The sequence below is a fragment of the Vitis vinifera genome, chromosome 11 (assembly GCF_030704535.1).
Source record: "Vitis vinifera cultivar Pinot Noir 40024 chromosome 11, ASM3070453v1".
Taxonomy (NCBI): Eukaryota; Viridiplantae; Streptophyta; class Magnoliopsida; order Vitales; family Vitaceae; genus Vitis; species Vitis vinifera.
In genome coordinates this window covers 1527197-1545234 of record NC_081815.1, presented here as the reverse complement: position 1 = coordinate 1545234, position 18038 = coordinate 1527197, and the positions used below count along the sequence as shown (strand labels likewise).

The 18038-nt window shown below is 35.4% G+C and overlaps 2 protein-coding genes across 3 annotated transcripts; one reads left to right on the top strand and one right to left on the bottom strand.

Annotated features, from left to right (window-relative positions):
- The first annotated feature begins 435 nt into the window (after positions 1 to 435).
- LOC100249269 (glycylpeptide N-tetradecanoyltransferase 1) lies at positions 436 to 2723 on the top strand. Its single transcript, XM_002281171.5, has 2 exons — positions 436 to 760; positions 1020 to 2723. The coding sequence occupies exon 2, from the start codon at positions 1026 to 1028 to the stop codon at positions 2328 to 2330; it is 1305 nt and encodes a 434-aa protein (XP_002281207.1). The 5' UTR covers positions 436 to 760; positions 1020 to 1025; the 3' UTR covers positions 2331 to 2723.
- An 813-nt stretch (positions 2724 to 3536) lies between these two features.
- On the bottom strand, positions 3537 to 16247 carry LOC100254369 (telomere repeat-binding factor 4). 2 transcript variants are annotated; one of them, XM_002281147.5, is made up of 6 exons: positions 15931 to 16247; positions 13735 to 13949; positions 12464 to 12548; positions 9296 to 9379; positions 3917 to 4196; positions 3537 to 3824 (listed from the first exon to the last, which is right to left on the bottom strand). In XM_002281147.5, the coding sequence occupies exons 1-6, from the start codon at positions 16078 to 16080 to the stop codon at positions 3793 to 3795; spliced, it is 846 nt and encodes a 281-aa protein (XP_002281183.1). In that variant the 5' UTR covers positions 16081 to 16247; the 3' UTR covers positions 3537 to 3792. The 2 variants fall into 2 exon arrangements, with proteins under 2 accessions (XP_002281183.1, XP_059596716.1); XM_059740733.1 differs by having other exon boundaries at positions 3726 to 4196; positions 15931 to 16181.
- Between the last annotated feature and the right edge of the window lie 1791 nt (positions 16248 to 18038).

Sequence of the window (18038 nt, the reverse complement as noted above, 5' to 3'; positions counted from 1 at the left end):
CATAAATTATAATTATAACAAAAAAAAATCAAATAAAGATATGGAGTTAAAAATAAGTTAATTATTTTTACTTATTACTTAAAGTTATTTTTAATTTTAAGTCAAACTATTAAATTGATTTATCAAACATCTCAGATAGATAAACATTTATTTTATTATTAATATTTTCATTTATCAATTCTCTAATTTTATATTTTTGGTTTTTGAATATATCTTATCAAACTTATTTTTAAATAATAAAAAATTATTATTTTTATTTTTTTTAAAATAAGGGTTTGTTCCAATACAAATTTGTATAAGAATGAGACAAAATAATATTATTTTTTATATTTAAATTCTTAAATAAAGTTTTATTATTTAAATAATAAAAAATTATTTTTATGAGGGAAACTGGTTTTGAAAACTTTCCGAAACAGAAGTGTTTTCTAATAACAAAAGTAACTGCGGCTTCTGATTTTCTTTTCCCTTGAATTTTTGACGAAGAAAAACCAAACACGCCCTTGTATAATAATAAAATTAAGGGGGAATACATCGAAGTCATCGCACACAGCACGCTTTGGCATTCTCCAAAGCTTCGATGCCTCCAAGCCCACATTGGTAAAGGCCAAAGCCGCTTCTGCCAAAACCCTACAAACCCCAAATCCCAATCAATCCCAACTTCGCATATCCGGATCTGCTTCACCCCATTATATCACTCTTGGGTGTTCCTCAACCTCAGATCCGTTAGTTCCATTCTATCTTCATTTGAACAGCAGGAAAGGTAACTTTTTTGGCAACCCCCAGATCTTACATGGCTTCAACAATCAACTCTATGTTTAGGGTTTTTTTTTTTTTTTTTTTTTTTTTTTAATTTCTTTTTGGTTTTGTTGCTTTGATGTTTGGATTGCAATTGATTCATTTGTGGAAAAATTAACTGTGAGATGATGGTAATGGTTGTTTATGTTAGATGTTTTTCTTTTTGGTTGTTGGGGTTTTGAGATTTGTGTTGATACAGAAACTGTTGATTTTTTATTGAATAGTTGAAAATGGCTGACGCCAATTCACCACCTGGTTCACCCAAAGAAAACCCAGATGGCAATTCTGGTCCAAACCCGCCTCCTAGCGGCGATGGCTCACTGGAAACCCTATTGCAGAGGTTCCAGGACTCCATGTCTGTGGCCAAGAAACATAAGTTCTGGGAGACACAGCCTGTTGGGCAGTTTAAGGATATTGGGAACTTGAGCTTGCAGGAGGGCCCTATTGAGCCCCCTACACCGACATCAGAGGTGAAACAAGAGCCTTATAATCTTCCGGGTCCTTATGAATGGACTGTGTGTGATATGGACTCTGATGAGACTTGCAATGAGGTTTACAACCTCTTGACTACTAATTATGTTGAGGATGATGAGAATATGTTTAGATTCAACTACTCTAAGGAGTTTCTTCGGTGGGCTTTGCGCCCACCAGGTTACTACAAGAGCTGGCATATTGGAGTTCGAGTGAAAACTTCAAAGAAGTTGGTTGCATTCATCACTGGTGTGCCAGCGAGGATCAGGGTCCGTAATGAAGTTGTGAAAATGGCAGAGATTAACTTCTTGTGTGTTCATAAGAAGCTTAGGTCGAAGAGGCTTGCCCCTGTTATGATCAAAGAGATAACGAGGAGGGTTCACTTGGAGAATATTTGGCATGCAGCATACACAGCTGGGGTGGTGCTACCTACACCCATAACAACCTGCCAGTACTGGCATAGGTCATTGAACCCTAAGAAACTGATTGATGTTGGTTTTTCAAGGCTTGGTGCGCGGATGACGATGAGTAGAACAATTAAGCTTTACAAGTTACCGGATTCGACAGTGACCCCTGGTTTCAGAAAAATGGAGCTCCGAGACGTGCCTGCTGTTACCCGCCTGCTGAGAAACTACTTGAGCCAGTTTGTAGTTGCACCAGATTTTGATGAGCATGATGTGGAGCACTGGCTTCTTCCAACTGAAAATGTGGTGGACAGTTATCTGGTTGATAGCCCAGTGACTCATGAGGTTACCGACTTCTGCAGCTTCTATACGCTTCCCTCATCCATCCTTGGTCACCAGAATTACTCAACTTTGAAAGCAGCTTATTCCTACTATAATGTCACGACAAAGACTCCCTTGCTTCAGCTGATGAATGATGCACTTATCATTGCAAAGCAGAAGGATTATGATGTTTTCAATGCATTGGATGTCATGCAGAATGAATCTTTTCTCAAGGAATTGAAATTTGGACCGGGAGATGGGCAACTTCACTATTATCTGTATAATTATCGGTTGCAGAATGGACTGAAACCAATGGAACTTGGCCTTGTTCTGTTATAGTTTGATGATTTCAGCTTTGGTCTTGTAGCTTGGACTATCAGAGGCACTAGGTTATATATTTGCTGACTTTGTCTTACGGTTCTGCATTCGTTGTGTTCTTCACCAGCAAATTTGGGATTAGGTTTTGCTGTGCCTGCAGAAAAAAAAATGCAAAAAAAAAAAAAGAAGAAGAAAAGGTGATCTTCTGTGCCTGACATGGCTAATTATGATGTCGACATTGTTCTTGGGACAAATAATTTGAAGACATTCAAATATCTTCCCATTCTCAGTTTTCCCTTGTGCTATGGCATCTCCTTTCTATTTTCCATGGCTCATTGTGGGCTGTGGCTATTCTGCCCCTGATATTTATCAGATTTTGTGCGGTTTATTGCAACCCAGTGATTGATTTTGTTCTCCTGAGCAGTTCACAAATAGATTCTTAAATTCATGCATCACCCGCGTTGATTTTTCAGATTCTGAAACAATTGTATTTGAATGTAGTTAGAACTTAGAAGTATAATATTGGAATGATTATTTATTTTCATTTTAATATTTAGTAACAATGAGGATAAAGCATACTCACACATGATTTAAAATAACTTGTTATTTTGATTTTAAAAGAACTTTTTTTTTTAGTTTTTTTTTTACTAGAAAAATAATATTTATTCAATAAATAAAAATTAATCATAAAAAGTCATAAATCCGATAAAAATGCCAAGATAAAATACTAATTATAACATTCTTCATATCATTCTTGTTATTGAGAAAATTAAAATAGCACATATCAGAGATTGAGATTTGAGTTCTTTATACAAACATGAAAATGAATAAAAAAAAAGCCAAGAATGAAATATTCATTCTCACCCCCTCATTCTGACTACCATGCATGGCCTAAGAGTTTTTAGAGAGGCCCTGTGGTAAAACAAGATCAAATGAAGGTTTGAAGCAGTGAGAACAATACATCAAATGTAGCTGTGGAAAGTAACAATTTATGACTTGGATACGACAGGCCAACCAGTAGCCTAGCTACTAGGGTTTTTTTTTTTGGCGTCCAACACATGTACATAGCTGCAAAAACGTGCTCTCCAACAAGTACATACAGCATATCGCAATAACATCAACACCCTGTGGCACATCATATTCAGGCAATGCATGGTACTTTATTGGTTAATTTTATCGCTAGGTTCATTACCAGGATCTTAACAAGGTTGTATATGATGCAATTAGTTAACCACAACCAGTCATGATTTTTCCTTTCATCCAACCTAAACAAAATGTGACTATTATAGCAAACTAAATTTACAAACCTTTACCAGCCCAAGAGAACCTGAAGAAGAAGAAAAATGAAGGAAAAAATGAAAAGAAAAAAGGAAGGGAAGAGAGAGAGAGAGAGAGAGAGAGAGAGAGAGAGAGATATGATAAACTCATGTTCTGATCAAATAGTTCCAAGTCTTTAGTTTGACAACATGAATCAATCACTATCCTATGCTATGTACACAACTTCACCACGAGAACCTGTCAAAGGAAAAGAAAAACAGACAATTTTAAGGCAAAGTACTGAGAAAAAGAAGATAGAATTAAGCAGTAATTAGGGTTTTCTACATTACATTTCTCAAGTATCTCTAGTGTGAACTGTAGCATCGCTTCTGACTCTTCAGCCATCTTTGCAACCCTCTCTGCCTCCTTGACTGCTTCAGCTGCTACAAATGACTTGTTTTCTGCTTCAGCGACCTTGTAGGCAGCAGCCACTGCTGCTTCTTCTACCGTCTCGATGGAGGCTACATAATCTGTGCTTTGTGACTGCCTAGGTCTGATGTCCTTCTGTTTCGGGGTAGGTGTTTTAGTCCCAAATGAGGGATCTCTCTTTATCTTGTAGCAGTTTTGAACCTGCATTTTGATCACATGAGAATTGAAATTAGTTATTACTCTATTCCATCCTCACAGATGTGCAGTGAGCTTAACATATGCAATCTACCATTAAATTTCCACTCTCCCTTTGTTTGAACAAAATACTTCCAGTGACCCCAATTACTTCTTAAGATAGAGGAACCTACAGAGGTTGTATGCGTGATACTACACATATACATATTACCAGTAGGCTATGCAGATCGAACTTATCCAAATATTAATCTTTCAAGCAAGAGAAAGGTAATAGAGGGTATATTTACCAACTGTACAGAAAAAGTAGTAGAATCATGGAATCAGCTGCCATATCTAGAAACCATATGCAAATAAAAGAAAATTGCATTTTACTTGACCCCCGATCTTAAAGTGTGAAGTCAGAAATTTGGTACAGAATGATCAATGATCAATGATCTGAATTGAGCAGGCCTCAAGCTCAGCTTGCTGGTGTATGGCACCTTGGCCCTGAAACCAAGCTTGTTTAGCTTGATAAAACCCAAGGGAAGGTATGGTGCATTCCATTCTTGCACATGGCATCCATGTAAGGTAAAACCATGTAAAGGTGAAACCAATGAGCATAGGCCTATAGCCATTAAACTTCCAACACTTTACACCAACTAAGATTCAAGTCCCTGCATGTTAAAAATCACAACTTACCTCACCCCAAACAATCAAAGTTGCCAGAGATGCACACCTAAATTTTTGGAGACAGGCAGCCTCTTATGCATTGATTCCATGTAAGGGGGAGATTGCCTTAGAAGTAAGGCTACACAAATGCGCATTCAGTGTGTTTATATTGGCATGCTGCTTATATTGCTTTGTGTACAAGCATGTCTAGTTTGTAAATTGAACTAACATATTAACGTCCTTACACTAGCATCTAAGGTCTAGCTCAAGTGGCAAAAGGGATGGGGGGGTCGGGTTCCGTTCCGTACAACAACACAAAAATAAAAACTAATAAATAAATAAGAGGAGAAAAGGTAAGAAAATGGTGTGAAAGGTAGTTTCAGATTATCAACACAGTCTTTTGGTTCTAGGGTGTAAATTTACTTCCTTTGTAACCTTTGGGCATGGGCTAAGGGGTTTTTAGTTTTCAGCCCTTCTTCCATTGTTAAATTTTTAGATTGGTTGGGCTTTATTTGAGGGGGTGTTGTTTTTTAATGGTCCCATGGCCTTTTTAAGGCCCTCTTAGGTGTCCTTTGTATTCTACCTATGTACTTTGGGGCACTTTTTTTGGAATGCCTTTTTTATTTTAATATATTGCTTTTTTTTTTTTTTTTTGGATAACCATGGATGTCCGGGTCAACTTATGTGCACCTCGACTAATCCCACGGGGCCCTGAAGTTAACAACCAAGTAAACCTCCAGTGGCCCTGAGGGGACTCGAACTAGTGACCATTGGGGAGCAAACCCAAGGCCGGACCAATTGAGCTACCCCTCAGGGTTTTTAATATATTGCTTTTTACCCATAAAAAAATAAAAAAATAAAAAGATTATCAAAATACTTTTATAAAAGGTAGAGAGATTTTGGATGCAGTTTTTATTGTTAGTGAAGCAATTGACTCAATATTAAAGAGCAACATTTCCGAGCCTAATTAAAAATGGATATTGAGAAGGCTTATGATCGTATATCAATTCGTGCTTCTGAATGGTGGTCATGACTAATATGGGGTTTGGATAATGGTGGATTAGATGGATAAGATGGTGTATTTCCAAAGCAAGCTTTTATGTTCTCATTAATGGAACTCTCTGGTTTCTTTCAGAGTTTTAGGGGTATGAGGCAGGGTGATCACCTATCCCCTTATCTATTCATCTTGGCTATGGAAGCTCTCAATCAAATGTTGACCCGAGCTAAGGGTGGAGGCAACATTTCAAGATTTAAGGTGGGGAGGGGATGGAAGTGTCTTATCTCTTGTTTGTTGATGATACTTGATTTTCTGTAATGCCAAACATGATCAGTTGAGATATTTAAGTGGGATGTGTATATGGTTTGAGATGATTTCTGGCCTAAAAATTAATTTGGATAAGAGTGAGGTTATTCCTATTGGGGGTAGCTAATGTGGAGGAATTAACCTTGGTGTAAGGTTGTAGAACAAGAAAGTTGCCCACTTCCTATTTGGGTCTTCCTTTGGGAGCCTCTCATAAATCTTCCAAGGTGTGGGATGCAGTGGAGAAGAGATCAAGGAAAAGATTAGCGTTGTGGAAAAAGCAATACCTTTCTAAAGGTAGTAGACTTACTCCAATAAAAAACACTTTATAAAGTCTTCTGATTTATTTCATGTCCTTGCTTTCATCCCAAAAAAAGTGGTAAACAATTGGTCTCACATATCTCCTATATGTTTTCTTATCTGCATGGTGATTGATTGAAATATGAAACTATTTGTCATCTCTAAGATTATTTATTTCTTGTTCCCAATTCATAAGCTTATGCAAAGTCTAAGGTGGCTTCAATTTGTTTGATAAACAAATAAGAAGAGAAATATATTAAACGTGCCAATCAAGAAAAGGTGTGCACAGTGCATTTGGAGTATACAAGTGAGAAAACAAAAAGAAGCAAGCTACAACCAGAACCCTGACCTAATACTTAAAGCTTAACCACTGGACAAAATCCATCAAGGATAGTAGATCAATTTGGCTTCAACTATGAGATACCACCAAGACCACATATATAGATTGGATATAAGGGAGTCCTTGAGAGATAGGTTAGTGTGTTACATCCCTTTAAAGGTTCTTTGGTTGCATTCCTTCCAAATTGTATATAAAAGGAAAAAATGAGCTCTTCTCCAAGCCTTTCTTCTCTTCTTGCCCACAAAGCTCTCATTCCAACGCATTAACAAATCCTTCACTAAATATGAGAGAACCCATGCACTGCCAAATAAAGAGAATAGAAAGTGTCATAACCTCTGCCTTTCCCATAATAGATGAGAAGATGGTCTACTAATTCTTTTGCATCTTTACACATACAAACCCGCCAAAAACCATCCTCTCCTTTTAAGCTGGTGCATGATAAGAATCCTTCCCTAAGCCACTCCCCACGGAAAACAACCCACTTTGGTAGGAGCCCAAGAACACTAAACTAACTTTGATGGGAATGACACTTCACCCTCTAATTCCAAGGTGGAGTTAAAAAACTTCTTGGAGAATTTCCCACCTTTGCTAACCTTCCAAACCCCTCAGCTAGTTCTTCCTAACATGTATAGCCTCCGAAGGAACTCTTCAACCTTGTCCATTTACCAATCTTGAAAACGTCTTAAGAAGCAAGGGTTCCACATGACCATCCCACCTTCTACCTCCCAAACATCATCCACCCATGCCTCCTTGGAACTTGCCAAGGAGAACAAAACAGAGATGGAAAAGCATCCTTTAAGGGAACATCACCACACCATACATCATGCTAAAAACCCATTTCAAATCTTGATTAGCTTTAAAAATTCCGCACCCTTTTCTTATAGGTTTCCACAAGCCCACACCATAGCCTTCTCTCCCTACCCGAGAGCACCATCCTTTTGATTCCTCTCCAAACTTACCTACTATGACCTGTCTCCACAACATATCTCACTCCAATGTGAATCTCTAACACCATTTACACAATAAAGCCTTAATGAGAATGCTCAACTCCTTAATGGCTAGATCCCTTTTCTTTTCATATTTGCAAATCGTCAACCATTTCACTAGAAGGGGCTTTTTCCCAAGAGTCCCTCCTCCTCATAGGAAATCCCTTAGAATTTTTTCTTAGTCTCACAACTACCAACTTGGGAATAATTAAAAGGGGCATTAAGTAAATTGGTAAGCTGCAAAGAGTACTTTTTAGCAGAGTTAGTGTCCCTCCTTTTGAGGGGTATTGCCTTTTCCATGGAGCTAGTCTTTTGGAAAACCTCTCCTCGACCACATCCCAAACAGCTGAAGCTTTGAAGGAAGCACCCAGGGACAGCCCAAGTGACAGGCGGTTTCCCTACTCCACATCCCATCACAATTATCAGCATGTGTGTTGCATTCTGTATTTTTCATCAAGGCTTGACTCTATTTATGCAATAAATGAGTGTTCAGATCCATCAGGGTTGAAGATTTCCTAGCTCAAATGTGTTGTTAATCTGAATTCTTGTTTGATAGCAAAATGCTAGATGGCTGTTTGATAGTGCCATAAAAAGGGACACCTTCTCAAGGGTGGGACCAAAAGGTTTCTAGGACCATCTTAGTTGTTTAGACAGGTTTTACAGCTTGTTAGCTCATCTATGAGCCCAAAGCAAGTAATGTACTGAACAGTTTGTGACCTGACTGTTGAGTTTTTGGGTTCAAGTGTTTGGAGTGATGTGTAAAGTGTATTTCCTACCCAACCTGTTTTAGGCAACAAGTTATGTCTGATGAGGTTGACACTCACTGTATAAAGCCTATTTAGGTTCTTTCAATTATTGCATAATTTTAGGGCTGTAAGCCTATAGAAACATCCTTTAATCTAATTCACAGTAAGCAAGGGCAGTGCTATCTTTGAGGACATAGTGACATGCAATCTTTAACAATCACTTATCAGTTGCAACATTTATGGCCTAGAATAATGACAACCATAGAGAGAAATAATTGCAGGAAATCTTCTATAATGTAGATTCCTATTTCTCAATGGTATGACACAATTAAGACAAATGGCTGAATCACGTGAAAAGTTAATACAAATGTTGTAAGGAGTTCAACAATAACATGTATATATCATCATCAAGCAGGCACAAACTAAATCATGACAAATACAAAAAATTTCCTATAAAAATTCGATCATTTTTAGACAACAAAGAAGTGCAAGCAATTTGACAACCCTATGCAGCTAGGAATAGAAGCAACTCAATAGGTTGATCTTCCAAAATGCTGCCGTGCCAAATAGAGGTAGAAAGTAATGTTTTGAATTATTAAGAAAAACTCAAGCATTAGGATGCATTGTAAATATGATATCAACAATATGTTTTGTCAGTTTTGAACAAGAAAATTTAGCAATTCAGTAAGAGAAATAGATCACAATAAAAAATAAGCAGTGAAAATAAATTTTATGTTATCCCATCAAAAAACAAATAACTTGCATTTAAAGTTAAATTCATTCACCTTTTCAAGTTTGTCTTGTGCAACAAGCCGTCTTAATCTTGAACTTAATAACCTCCTAAAGTTTTGTGGCACCTCATGTCTTTGCTGCATAAAATAATTTCAAACAGAGACAAGTTATTTTTCATAGAGTCAAAAATCAAGACAAACAGCACACTACTACTCCTACCAATTATGATGACATTGGTGTTGATGATTATGATGATCATCACCATGATAATATGACAGTAATACAAGTTGGATGTGATTTTGCACTAAGGCCTAAATCAAGTTGTAACGAGTTAGTACAAGGACAAGGACGAAGAGGTTTTGTGTCCAATTCTGAGATTCAGTAATATCCCACAAAAAATTAAATCATTTCTCGTTAGATACCAAAATATTTACTATTGCATCACTGCATTAAAGCAATTAACTTTTTAAACAAAATAATTAATATAAATTAGCTACAAACGAATTAAAGATCAGTCTGAAAAAGTAGCTAATAATACTGGGATACTCTTGATTTCGACATTTTTGGCAACAAAATACCTAAGACCACTAAATTAAAATTTGGAAAAGGAATATTATTGTTGTGGGCGGGGGTGGGGGTCTTAATAGATTTGAAAGAGAAGCTAATAACATTGAGATACTATTGATTCTTTTTTTCACATTTTTTGGCAATGAAAAACCTAAGACCACTAAATTAACATGATCAATTTGGATGAGGAATATTACCGAAGGGGCTGATCTTAATGGTAACCAATGCCAAATGCCAAGTGACTAGGGTTTGGGATGGGGAAGAAGGAGGTTCCAGGTTCAATTCCTAACAGGGAAAAAAAAAAATTATTTTTATCGGGAAAAAAACCAGGATATAAGTCAGATTATAAGAGATTATATCTACAACTATTCCAACCCCATTCCTGTTTTACCCTCTTCTAGAATACCAAAGTTTATTCCATAATTTCAATTTTTTACCTTTCTTTTTGACAAGCAAACAAAGAGATAATTAAAAAAAAATGTCTAAAAGAGGTGCAACAAAGTACACAATGAATACAATTAGCCCCAAAAACAAACAAGCAAAAAAGAAGAGAGAATTCAAAAAACAACCTCCCTCCATTTAATTCGTGCTCAACCAATCTATTAAGTCCATCATAGACAAAGAATGATCATCTGTGTGCACTCTAGCGCACTCCATAAAGATACACAAATGAAGATTTGATTGTTTGATCTGATTGTTCAACTCCTTCAAAAGACCCCCTATTTCGTTCCCCCCCATACATCCAAAACAGGAATATAGGAGTGGCCCTCCAAGCTTTCTTCCTCTTCTTTCCCACTAAAGAACCATGTCAACCCAGAAGATTGCCTTCAACAAAAGAATGCAAACAAAGAGAAAACCAACTGCCACAAAGTTATCCCCTTAGAACAATAGAGAAGCAAGTGATCAACCGACTATGCATCACCTTTACACATGTAGCATCTATTTGGAATACTCCAACCCCTCCTTCTAAGTTGATCAAGGGTTAAAATCCTTCCCTAAAAAGCTTCCCAAGTAAAAAAAAAAAAAAACCCACCTTCATTGGTACCCAAAAGTTCCATACTATGCTTGTAGGTAAAGGCTCACTTCTTCTCTGAGGTAAGGTAGCATAGAAGGTTCCATACTTCCGATCTTTTTACATGATATACAGACGATCAAATTAATTTTTGACCATCAAATAAAAATTTATTAAAAGTGCCAATCAAATAAAGGGTGCACCCCTAGTAGATAGGAAGCATAGAAGGAAGCCAAAAGGGCAAAAACGACATTCCCACTACTTAGAGTAGAACCACTCGATTTAGTCCAACAAACATGGAAAGCTAGCTTGAAACCATCTTGAAGAGACTAATGAGACTAGTGGCAAAAGGTTACAAGGGAATCATTATGTGATTGATCTAAGAGCCACACGTGGTCAAAGGATCTTTCATTATGCTCTTGGCAAATTGTCCAAAACGAGCATAGAAGAGTGGTTCTCCAAGCCCTCCTTCTCTTCTTGCTCACAAAATTCTTCTACAAACTCATTAGCAACTTTGTCACAAAAGAAAAGAGGACCTAAGAGGTGTTGAAGAACAAACGAATTTGCATTTTTAGATATGGCAATAACTCGCCAAAAACCACCCTCTTGTTTTAAGCAGATACAAGGTTAGGATCCATTCTCAAAAAGAACAGACTTATGCAAGAGCCTCACAGTTCCTCTAAAGGAAAAAACACTCCTCCATCCATCCAAAACTGAATAGAGAGATTTCACTGAGACTTTCCAACACTTACTAGCCTCTACACCTCCCTAACACTTTAAGCTTACAAAATAACTCCTCGATGATATCCACCTTTGAATATTGGAAATATCTTTGAGAACATGTCCCCACAACCCAACCACCCCTTACCACCCAATATTAGTCATCCAAGCCTCCTCAAGGTTGTAAAAGAGAAAAGAGAGTGTAAAGAGTCCTTTAAAGGAAAGCCTCCATACCAAACACATTGCTAAAACTTAGTTCATCTTCAATTGCCGACGAAAAAATCTTATTCTTGCTTAAAAGCCCCCCATCCTCCTCTTATTGCCTTCTATAAACCAGCAACATAACCTTTTGTAAAACCTGTACTCTACCACATCCAAAAAACTGAAGACTTGAACAAAGCTCCCAAAGGTAGGCCTCAATAAGTGGCATGAAGCTTTCCCACCCAACAACCCAACACCAAAGCAAGATCCCCCAAATTAGGAACCTCCCTTACTAGGATTAATTTACTTTTGTTAAAACTTCTTTCCATAAAGTTCTGTTAACAATATTTCAGGTTTTAATTCTCATGCCTTAACAACATCTATAAGGACCTCCTGGTCACCTTGAATAATAGAACTTATTTAAAATCAATGGTTTCATGAATTCTAGTTTCATCTCTAGGAATGCGTATATGGTTTGGTAAAAAAATCCAATCCAATACAAACATTAAAATTAATCAAGGAGATTTTATCATCTCAAAATGACAATTAGGACAAATAGTACCCACCTATATGCATTTTCTATTCATAATCTTAAATATACTTTTGGCACTGATTGAAAAATGAAATGATTTTTTCCCAAATAAACCACTTTTTTCCGTGGTAAATCATTATAAATAACATATAGAAAGTTTGCAAAGATGAGAATGCACTTTTATCTGACCTCAATAAAGCTAACAATCGTACTAGTGTCTGATCCATTTGGCTCTTTTAGGGCTGAAAGCGCTTCAAAAATCATTGCATTGTACCTGGTAAATAAAGCAGTAATGTTACACATCAAGGAGAAAAAAGAGAGCAAAATAATTAATAAGAAGGAAAGGTTAGGAAATGTAGCGGTGCCCATATGTGGTTATTAGAAGACCTTTCTTTTTTATTAGGTAAATGCTATTGGTAATGCATACAAATCATTAATTGTGAAAAACACCAACAAACATGCATATCATTCATTGTGAAATACATCAGTTGAACAAAAATACCAAGATGAGAGTAAATGGCCATTGGAAAAGGGGGGAAAAACAAGCTAAAAGTGCAAGTACCATTTATAAAATAGCATATCATCAGCAAGAATTGCAAAATATCCTCTTCCTATTAAGATTAACTCCACTCTCAGTAAATTCTCTACAACAAGGCACATAAAATAATCACTTACGTCTATACTACATTGTTTTAAGCTTGAAGGATAAGACATCTCATCGAAATATTTGAAGGGACTAGGGGAGAGGGTAATTGAGCATAGACTTGCCACCACATTTTTATGAATACAGTTATAAATTTGATTCCAACCCATGAAACACAAAGCAGAACAAGCTCTTGTTGTGAGGCTCATGAGGCCATAACATTGCATTAATAAAATGATGCACAGTATAGAAACACTTCCTACTCATGGAACCAGCATACCTCCCAACCGTGCCTTCTTCATAGTTTCTCACTCATGCATATTGATATAGTTAGCTTCCCATGTATATTTTATATACAAAAGTGCAGCGTAATTGCCTGCACCCTAGACATCTGAATACTGCTCCTTTTGGCAAATGTAAAGCACTGAATTTTGGACCTGTCAACAAAGAATATGTACTGATTTGCCAACTAGATGCCTACTTCTTATCTACTTAACAATTGAGAGTGAATCCTTGTCTTCAACATACATTTTCTACATTCCTTAACTCCCTCTATAGTTGCTTGTCACTTCTGTCCATCACAATCATCTGCCACCAATATATTGGACTTGCACAATTCTATTTTACCTCATATTGCAAAATAAAGTGCTTTTTCCTCTCATCTTTTCTCATACACCTCACCTTTTGTTTATACTAAATACCATCACAATTGACAATACAGCTTCATGGAATCACCTGCATGATCTTTTCCAACACAAAAAACAAGGAAAAAAAAAACCCTTTAAAAGAGAAGGCCAAAAGGAAAAAGTAGACAAACCTTGGAGCGCTTTTCCCATCCAGTATATTCTTTGAAGCATCATCCATGGCATCTGCTGAGGCATCACCTGTAACAGGAGCAGCTGAACTGGAATTTTGTGGATTGGACACGGTAGCAGCACTGGGAGCATCTGTGTTGGCCTTTGTTTTTGGAGTCCGTGATTTTTCCCTTGGACCTTGTCCACTAGCACTGACACTCATATTCCGCCATTTGTCCTATGTAAGAAAACAAGAATTGGAATAGAAACTATGTTCAGAATGATTTTTGGGAATATGTAACGTTGTGAATATAATGCATAGAAGTGAGCTATGGGTATTTCCAATTTAAGCCTTCAAGGAAGATGGAGTCTAGTAAGTGATCTGAACAGTGAATATACTACCATGAACACAAACACACTGATAGTGTTGTACTTCATCATTCAGGAAAAAATCACTAACAGTCAATGTGGCATGCAAGAAACTGATAGTACAGGGGACAAGTAATAGGATTAACTATCATTGGTTTTGATGGATCTTGTACGTTAAAAGGAAAAAAAACTGCTTAAACTTGGGTGTTTTGTATGCTTCCTGCATACTTGATTGCAACCCTTTCTTTATTAGATACCTTGTAATAATTTTTTCTTTTCTTTTTGGTTTCTTATCAAAGCTAAAATCATGGTTGAAATGGTTCACAGTGCCCTCAGAGCCCAGATAGCAGATGTGAGTGTGCATCTTTAGTGTAGTAAGGCTGTTATTCCTGACTTTAGGAAGGAATAGAGTAAGGCCTTTACCTTTTATAGACTTAATCATATAGTGTTTCAGAGGGGTTCTATTGCTGCTCCTATATCAAACCCTGGGAACTTAATCCTTAACAGCACATATCACAAGGGCTACCTTTCTCTCTAGTTCACCACTTGGGGTTGGGATGTTAGTTTTAGCACTTTTACTAGCTGAATGCAGCTTTAGCTATTCCTCAAGTTAGTTTTCAGTGGTTTCATAATATTGAAAATTGGGTTTGTAAGCTTCTCCCTAAGCTTGAAAAGAAGCAACCAATTAGTGGGCATTGGATCTTGTGAGGTTGGTGCTTTCCCATTAACCTGGCATTCAGAAGGCTCGTATATCTACTCACATCCCTACCACGCTAGCACTGAGAAAAGGATTAGTCCCTACTAACACAACATAAGGCATCAAATTGTCTCATCCCTGAGTTTTCTTAATGTTGCCACAACAAGATATGAGCAGAGACTTGAAGTCATTGGCAATAGCTCACTGAAAAGGAGCCAAATCTAGATCTCAGCAGCCCTTGACCCTCTTGAGGTGTTCTAGGGTTGGTGCATGGTTTAATTCTTCTTCTGTTGCAGCCACCTGTCCATTATGGGGATGATTAAAGCAATGTCTCATACCTTGGGTTGCATAAACAAGGTTAACAAAGGTATAATTTGATTCAGTGATTTGGTGTCATAGCTCATTCACATGTATCAAAATATGAGAATTTTTATCCGAATACCTGAATGTCTTCTCCTACAGTTTTTCTCTAAAGAAACATTAAATCAACCGACCACACTTCTACCTTTTATTCATACCAGAAAACACGAATGGAAAACAGTTTTTTGTTATGCTTCTTTATATTTCAAAATGGTACCCTCAATTTTAAGATTTATGAGTAAAAACACAACCACCAACCATGTTTGTTGAAGAATTTCCAAAAAATTTTTTAATGAAAAAAAAAAAAAACCAAAAGTGTATCCAACCTAAACGGCAGTTTTAGACAGCATAAAACGACACGATTATCAGCCTTGGTCTCGGCAGATCAAAATTTTGCATTCAAAGACAATAAAGTTAATATAAACAATGCTAATTGTTTCGCATCATCCTTCCAAGTAAGTTAATGCAAAGGGCCAAACCAAGAATCTTGCTCCTTGCTCGCATAGGTTCCGTTTTGTTGCCAAGAAAACTAGTAAAATCTAAAACCAGAGCTCTAAATCATAACCTATTCATAATTTAGGAACCAACTCAACCCCCCACCCTAACACACACAAAACCTAGTGAGTAGTGACCCTAGTGCAACTACTTAACCTGGACGAAAATTCTTTCAATTTCGTCAGTTTTCTCGTCATCCAAAGTCCAAAAAACAATGCAAGAAAAATTACAAAGAGAGCAATCGATGCTCCAAAAAAAAAAAAAGCACATATATTGACACATAGACAAAGAGAGAGACCTTCAGATCGATGTTTGAACGGGTGAACAGAAAATGGTTGAACTCCGGATCCTTCTGGATATTCTTCCACTTACCGGTGCCGTGCTTCGCTACGCCGGCGCGTAGCGCCTCCTCCTCCTCCGAAGTCCATTTTTGTTTCGGATTCCCCATTCCTCTCCCCCCCACCTCCCTCTCTCTCACTGGTTAAACCCTCGTCTCCTCTCAGGACAGAGTCGCTGAGCGTCGTGGGTGGGTTTTGGGTTTTTAACTTTTTATTCAATTTGGAGGTTTTCAATAAGAACAGATATGCGTTATTAAAACGACGCCGTGTCACAAACTGATTAGGAAAGAGTCCTGGCGTCACCGTTTCTTAGATAGGTGTAAATAGCCGAAAAAAGCTCATATATACCATTGTAATTATGATAATTACCTTGTTCTAAAATTTACCATTCCTTAAATGTATGGATGTTTTTGAAAATTTCAAATGACCTATTTAATTTCATATTTATATATTTTAAAATTTTTAAAAATTTACTTTTATTTTAGGTATATTTAAGTTTTAAAAATTTTCAAAATACATAAATACTCTAAAATCAATATAAATCTTTTTAAAATTTTAAAATATATAAATATCTATAAATTCAAGTTAAATAGGAGTTTATTTGGTCGTGTGATTCTAAAATAGTTTTTTTTTTAACAGACTCTAGATATTTTAAAATTTTCTAAATACATAAACATCTCCAAAATTTAATTATGATAATTAAAATAAATAATAATTATCATATAAAATAAGATAATTATCTCTAACAAAATCAAAAAATGATATAACAAAAATCCCTTTTAAAAACCAAAAATATTCAATAAAACTACAAACCCTACAAAAATGCAAAAAATCCTAACAAAAAACATTTGCAAAAAACCTTATGAAAAAAAATTGCAAAAAAATTCAACAGAAAACCTAAACAAAAAATAAAGAGAATTATGAAAAAGGGACAATTATGCAATAAGGGGAGATATGGCTGGAAATTGCATCAATGGTAAATGCCCAAAATAGCCCTAAAATGGACAATTAAGTATTGATGATGATTAATTTAATAAGATATCAAGAAAAATTAAAAAGTAATAAATAAAATATTTTTCAAAATGTATTTAATATTCATATAAATTTTATTTTGTAGCTATTTTTTTATGTTGAGATTATTCTCTTGATTTATTTTTCATTAATTTAACTTTTTATTTTGAATTTTTTAAATTTAATTAAATTAAAAAAATTCATTCGTTTTATTATTATTATTTATTTTGAAAATTTTTAATTTTATTAAAATTAAATTAAAAAAAAGTTGCATAAAACATGTTTATATTAATATATTTTTCATAAATTTAACATTCAATTATTATTTTTCTATTTCAAAATTTTTGAAATTTTTTATTTTTTAAATTTAATTAAATCAAAACCATATATGACACATACAAATTTGTAAATAATAAATTTATTTATATATTTGTTTCATTTTCTTTGTTTGCTTGTATTAAAAAATATATATATTTTCATATGTTTACGCATATATTACACAATTATGTTAAATGTGCTAAGACATTTTTACATTTTTATTAACATCCCTAAAAATACACAAATATATTCACAATAAACGGGTTTGTATGAGTGGTTTGGTACAACTAGTGCAAAAATCTTATATATTTAATACGAATGTTTTATACATATGTTAAAATATAAAATTTTATATTTACTATTTATAAGGATGTGTAAACAATATTTTCAATAAAATGAAAAAAAAAACTTTATAAATTTCTTACACTTAATACAAATACCTTGTATGTTTAGCACAAACGTTTTGTATATGCGTGAAAATGTAAAATGTAAAGATTATATTTGACATTTATTTATGTGTAAACAATTATTTCAACAGTTTAATATTGAAAACAATTTACGAAGATAAAAATATATGCAAATAGAGATGTGTGAATCGGGTATTTTTGTGCAAAAATCTTCATGAACTTCACAATGATTATGCAAACTTTAGCTATTTAGAGTAATTTTCAGCCTCGTCTCCCTCTAAAACACTATTATCGCTATGAAAAATGATGGATCTTGAAGAAAAAGGAAATAT